Source organism: Saccostrea cucullata, unplaced genomic scaffold, assembly GCF_032062105.1.
Source record: "Saccostrea cucullata isolate Sc308-1 unplaced genomic scaffold, CSIRO_AGI_Scuc_v1 ctg10740, whole genome shotgun sequence".
NCBI lineage: Eukaryota > Metazoa > Mollusca > Bivalvia > Ostreida > Ostreidae > Saccostrea > Saccostrea cuccullata.
This window is the reverse complement of record NW_026923741.1, coordinates 922-7841: the sequence shown is the minus strand read 5'-3', so window position 1 is coordinate 7841 and position 6920 is coordinate 922. Positions and strand designations below refer to the sequence as shown.

The window sequence follows — 6920 nt, the reverse complement described above, 5'->3', positions numbered from 1 at the left end:
TAATTTACCTCGTTTCAGACATTGCTCATACGTTGAGCGCCATGCTCTTGCGTATTGAATCAACTGAGAGAAATAAACCCCGTATGCAGGTGATGAACGTAGTACGGACTACGGAGATTTGACGTTTGAAATGTTATTTAAAGTCATCGCTTTTATCATAAAGCTTGGTTGTTAGATTACCATTAACATCCTTATTATGCCTCAACAACCTTTCTCACAAAACGCATAATATCTAAAGCAGCAAGCAGCACATCACATCACTTGCCACTCATGGCACATGGTTCTCCCGCGGTCTTTCAAACTGGGCCGTGATATTTCACGGAACCGAAAACGGTTAAACTTCCGCATTTTTTTTAGCAAAGTATTTTGTAATATATTATTTACTAATATGATTTTACCTTCATTTTCTCTTTTTCTCATTTCGATCTTACCTTCCTTCTTTCTTTTCTTAATTAAGAAAACATAGTTTACATAATAATAATCCGGAAATATGTCAGTTGACGTTCTCAGTTTCTTAATTTATCGTGGTTTTCGTTTCGTTTTCATGTTGTTACAAAAATTGAACGCAGAAGAGGATCGTTTTGTTGCGTAAGCCACGGTAAAATAAGTAAGTTAGTTTGTCTCTCTAGTTTACTTAACTATACTACTTTTGTTCACATCATTATTCTTTCTGACTTTTCTTTCACAGCAATGAGTCTAGTGGTTCTTTTATCATACCCATCTGACACTGACAGCAATAATATTTATCAATGCTTTAAATCAGACCTATAGTTTAATATTTTCATTCATAAGAGTGTCAGATATGGAAAAAACAAATAAGGTTTGGTGTCTGTATTTGCTAAGTCTTAATTTCTGCTTTTGCTTTATGCGTTCAATGTTACGCTAGCTTGCTGTACAAAGGAGAAAATTCTAGAAAAACTTTGAAAAGAGGCATAACATTGGCACAAAACATTAACAATGCTAATGAGAAGGAAATATTTCTAAAAACTATGAAAATTTATATCCTTAACACCTGAAAGGACTTGTTATGAATAAAACTTCTGCTGTTGTTTAAATACAGGCCTCTGAATTTCTATCATTCAACATGTTCAATATTAAGTTCTTATAAATATGATTGATCAAAATGATGCGTATATACATGTATCCCCTCTGTCATGCCTTTGTTATTATAAAAAGGGCATGAAGGGGGTATATACAGTAAAACTTGTTTAGGACAAACACTGATATTGCAAATTCACGGATATAGCGAAGTTATCTTGGATCCCCAGCTATAAATTTAACGAATTCCTCAAGCAATTATATAACAAGTTATGGAAGTATATATTAACAAAAGCTTAAGCTTCCAGGACTTTCATTTCCTCTTATTCATAGTTTTAGTATTTTAATATTTTAAGATTTTTGCCCAAGTATTTCAGCCATACATGCTTAAATCTGGTAGCTCAAAGTTTTATGATGGCCATGGGAAATAATAAAGGGAAAATATGTTGCACAAAAACTCTGTTGCAAAAATAGTTTGAAACACATTCAGAAAAAGTACATTCACCAAGTATTTTTTTTTTATTGTATTAGGCTAGAATGAACTGAAAGCTGCAGATTAACAAAAGAGTCTAAGAGAAAAAAATCAATTGAAATCCTTAGTTGGGTTTATGGAAAATTCAGTACTCTTCTGTTTCAGTTCTTAATATTGGTTCCCTACGTTGATATATCACCAACTGCAGTAAAATGCTTGCTACAAGACTGTGCCGGATTCCTATAACCAGCCTCGTCCCCGGCATTGGCAGGCTTCTGACCAAACCACAGTTATGTATGAGGACCAGAGTCCAGCAACTGGCCTCGGATTCCAGGTCAGGTGTAAAACGAGCCCAGAGACGAGGAATCAAGGAGACACTGGCTGCCCCAGCAGGTGAAACAGGTATTAATTGCAGAATTTGAAATACAGTGTACATTTAATATATTTCATACTGTATACTTTAAAGGAAATTTTTTTGCCCCTGTTTTATTTTCCTTCTTTTGCCCTAGAAATGTGGACAGATGTAACTCTGAATGGGTGTATTCAAAACAGGGGAAAATTCTTTGTAAATGTGAACAGGCAAAAAAAAAGTTTTGAGTGAAAATAACCCTGTACACAGTGTACATATTACATGTATATAAGTTGTGTCTTGTTTCAGCTTTCAGCATTGGTAAAGGAGCAGTTGCAGGGGCGGCTGTTGTAGGGTTGGGATCACTTTGTTACTATGGATTGGCTTCAAAGGAAATGTCAGCATTGGATCAGAGAATGTAAGTAAATACAACAACTCTGTGGGAGAAAATTGACTCTGGAACAGTCCACAGTTTAAGATATTTTTTTTATATTGTTTTAAATAGATTCTGGTCAGAAGAAATTAAGCAGAGGATTCGTTCCACCTACTTTTATTTTGGGGCCAGTGTAGGGCTAACAGCTCTTTCTGCTGTTACCATCGCAAGAACTCCTGCTCTCATGAATATTGCAATGAAAAATTCATGGGTGGTAAGAATCACCTCACTAAGGATTTAAATTTATATGACTGTTTTTATTATCTCCTTTAACATTTATCAATGACAAATACAAAGAAGGTTATAATATCTCATGTCAGATGCTTTTCAGATCTAAAAATTAGCATATCTTGGCTAATGAATTAGATACTTTCTTTTCCCCAGTGCCAAAACTATATTATGAATTACAATGCATTTTTTTATATTTTATCTAGCTACAGAGTTCCTAATTTTAGTAAATTTTTTATATCACAGGCCATTTTTGGGAGCATAGCTGCTATGATTGGAACCAGCATAATGACACAGTCAATCCCGTACAAGGAGGGTTTCGGAGCTAAACATCTAGCTTGGATGTTACACAGTGCTGTAATCGGAGGAGTTGTGGCCCCCATCACGATGTTAGGTGGCCCCTTGATGGTCAGAGCTGCTTGGTACACTGCAGGGGTGGTGGGAGGTGAGTGAGAAGAAGTAAAAAATCAAAGATTTGTTGATTATAAAGTAAATGATCTTATCATATCCAATATCCACCTTAACATTATAAACATTTTTAGCTTACCCTGGTACTTCATGAAGAGCAGAATACTTCACTTAGCTTTATTAATCAAATTTTGTCTTCAGACTCAATGAATATTGTATGCCTCAGATGGCTTAATCAGTGTATTAACCTCAGCAATAATTGTAATTTTATGCTTTCTTTTCTAGAAGTGAAATGTTACACTGTAAGAATTTTTCCAGTACAGTATTCATACATGTATAATACCAAGAGAGGAATTGTCTAAATAAATTATATAACATATAATCAAGATGGATTTTTCTTCATTGAATAGGTCTCTCAGCCCTTGCTATGTGTGCACCCAGTGAGAAATTCCTCAACATGGGAGGTCCTCTTGCTATTGGCCTGGGTGTTGTCTTTGCTTCATCAGTAGGTGAGTGTTATAGACTGTAAATGTGTGTAAACTTTATTAAGGAATGCGGAACACAACTATTGCATTGTGTCAACCTTCCATTACATTATATCAACTCTTTATGACATTAACCCACACTACTATTGCATTGTGTCAACCTTCCATTACATTATGTCAACTCTTTATGACATTAAGCCACACTACTATTGCATCGTGTTATCTTTCCTTTACATTATGTCAACTCTTTATGACATTTACACAGACTACAATTTTATTTCGTCAACTTGCATTTCGTTATGTTTACTTTTCATGACAATCTTAGTTTTTATTAACTGATGTGAAAAGCTCATGCCATACTGTGCGCACTCTTCTACATTATGTCGATTCACTATTACGTTTTGCGAACACGGGTATCCTCGGCCTTTATATGAGCATAACGTATTTTCCGCGTTCCGCAAGCACTAAAAATAGCGGGAGAGAAAACTGTTGTAGAAGAGATTCTCAGCGATTTTGGAATGACATCTTTAAATGAAAACTTTAAGCGACAAATGATTGACAATCTTGAAACATGCAAAGCCTTAACACTGCGACTGTGAATTAAAGTCACGTCGAAATTCAATGGTGTTTACTTAATCTGATAATTAAATAAATCAAATATTATGAATCGTGCTTCAATCATTTTTTTCTTTTTATTTTGAATTGTTTTTTTTTTTTTTTATATAAAAGTCTTAAACTTTGTAGGACATTGCATTAGTTTCACATTAAGTTTAGCTGAATTAAGTTGAAAACTTTTTTCTATAAAACTGTAAAGCCTGAGAGCTTCTCCGCTTTCCGCCCTTGGTCTCCAACCATATACCGCAACCCTTCCTTGTTCAAGATTCCCATATCTGCCACTGATATGTGCCCATGCATGCTTACTAAGGCATATTCAATTGATTTAGATGAGCGACTGGTAGATTTTTGTAATAGAATTCTGGCCCTGGAATGATTAAAAAAATTACTAACTCCAGTGACGTAGCATCTTTTTTGAAAGAGGAGGTCATCCAGAAAAAAAATCATTTACCCGAAAAAACTTGACAAGCCAAGAAAAAAAAAGTCCAAGCCCGAAAATCCTATTTCGGGGAGAGGGGTCCAACTTCGATCAGTCCCATTTTTTCCCAGATATATTACATTACCCTTAGTGGACTATCTATACTTCAACAAGAAGTGGGGGTGGGGGGGCTGTACAGTTTCAATGAACATTACATTTTCTATAGTAAAGTTATGTCTGGGAAAAGAGGGGGGTTGATATTATGTGCCTGTAATTTGTCCTAATCAATCAGGACCCCCCTTCTTACCAGTCATTAACACACGGTCGTCAACATTCATTATATACTAGATATACAGCTTTGAGATAATGTAAATGTATTTCAACATCAGGTAATGAACTTTTGGAATCAACATGATAAAGAGTTAACACAGAATAAAGATATTTTTAAATCACATAAGAAAGAGTTGACATAACGTATTTATATATCCACATCACGGAATGGAGTTTTGACATAATGTAATAAAGTATTGATATAATATAAAGATATGTTCACATTATGTCATACACTTTTTACATCACGTAATAAAGCACTGACATAAAGGTAAGATGTGTTCACCTCACATCATGATGCCCTTGCCGTAAAATAAAGATAAATCCATATCACGTAATAATGCTTTGATATAATAGAAATATACACTCTCAAAAAGGAATGGGCTTTTGACTTCATGTAATGATAAGTTTAATTATAAAACACAATTTACTTGACGTAATGCAATTTTGACCTCACATATTAAAGAAATGAAATGTTGTAAAGAAACTTTCATTTCATGTAATAAAGTTTTTAACACAATGTAAACACATTATCACTTTACATAATGAATTTTTTACTTCAAGTTATGAAGTGCTGACATAATGAAAGGATGTATTTACTTCATGTAATGCAGCATTTACATGTTGTTAATATATATTTACATCATCTCATATAAAATGGACGTAACGTAAAGATATGTTCACATCACGTGATGATAAATTGACATAATAAATGCATAGTTGTATGCTATAAGGCAGTGATGGCGTTCCATACTTTATGAAGGTTTCATATCCATGATACTATTTATAGTGTTATATTTTAGATGAATATATACTTTTTTTACATATTATATATATATCCTTCTTTCATCAGTGGTAACTTACTTCTTTATGATGAAACTAATGATTAATTTTTCTGTATCAGGAAGCATGTTTCTCCCTCCCACCACAGCCCTGGGAGCTGGACTGTATTCCATGAGTTTGTACGGAGGGCTGGTTCTCTTCAGTATGTTCCTGTTGTACGACACACAGAAGGTTATCAAGAGGGCAGAGAGCCACCCTGTGTACAGTACACAGAAGTTTGACCCCATCAATGCGTAAGTCAACACTGTAACAACAAACATTGTAGGCAAATTAAGTAAATCCATATTGAGACTACAAACAAGATACACACAATCTGAGGGTGAGGTCCTTTAGAATAAACTGTTCTCAATCTTTGAACTTCAGGGTTTGCAATTTTTTTTGAATGAAATTCCTACAATGCACCACAGTGCTTGAGTTTTGAATTTTTCAATAATTTTGTTTAATCTAAGAAATGGTTACGTTTCTTGACTTCATATTTTATGTTTATATATACATGTAATTCCCTTTTCTATATTAACATAAGGTGAAATAATTATTCTTTTTTCTCTCTTATTAGTCATATTTGAGTTTTTAGCTTTTATGAGAGAAAAAAAAAAAGGAAAAACAGTTTTGGTGATTCTTTTTCAGATGTCTTGGAATTTACATGGACACAATTAATATTTTCATCAGAATTGCCATTATTCTGGCCAATGGTGGAGGAGGTCGAAGAAAGTGAACAGTTAATTTATTTACTTATATATAAAGAGATGCACCTTGCAGGACTCCCTTGTGGTCAAACAGGAAATGATATTTCATTAGTTTAAGAAATATTTCATTGCTTCAAGGAATAATATTTCAGTGCTGTGATGTATCTTATTGTGAATTAACAGCCATGTATAAGAACAATTCTTTCATGAAGAAATAAATGTATTGTTGTGTTTGATAGTAGTATCACTTCATTATTTTTTCTTTTCATTTAGTTTTTGGCAAAATATTTTTAAACATACTTGATAAGATATAAATTGATGGTGAATACATGTATTTGTTTAAAATATACATGTTTGTGATATTAAATAAAACTTCTTAAGTACATGATTTAATGATAAACACTTTCAGTAACCAGATGTCTCTGTCGAGACTGTAGCTCTGCTGGGTTCTATTTATAAGAAAGGAAGAGGAAAAAAAATTGTTGGGACTTGAAACTTTGCAACAGTAATAAATAGAGCAGGATGTGTTTGTGAAACACTCTCCGGCGGCAACAAAGTTCGAACTTGGTGTCATTTGAAAGAACTTAATTAGTGGAGTATGCATACCAATTACCA

General features: G+C 33.8%; 1 protein-coding gene across 2 annotated transcripts; it reads left to right on the top strand.

Annotated features, from left to right (window-relative positions):
- The first annotated feature begins 505 nt into the window (after window positions 1-505).
- LOC134264805 (growth hormone-inducible transmembrane protein-like) lies at window positions 506-6546 on the top strand. 2 transcript variants are annotated; one of them, XM_062747085.1, is made up of 8 exons: window positions 506-598; window positions 1676-1912; window positions 2169-2277; window positions 2365-2506; window positions 2767-2965; window positions 3339-3437; window positions 5681-5852; window positions 6247-6546. In XM_062747085.1, exons 2-8 carry the CDS (start codon window positions 1723-1725, stop codon window positions 6332-6334), a joined length of 999 nt encoding a protein of 332 aa, XP_062603069.1. In that variant the 5' UTR covers window positions 506-598; window positions 1676-1722; the 3' UTR covers window positions 6335-6546. The 2 variants fall into 2 exon arrangements, with proteins under 2 accessions (XP_062603069.1, XP_062603068.1); XM_062747084.1 differs by having other exon boundaries at window positions 526-607.
- Window positions 6547-6920: the final 374 nt, after the last annotated feature.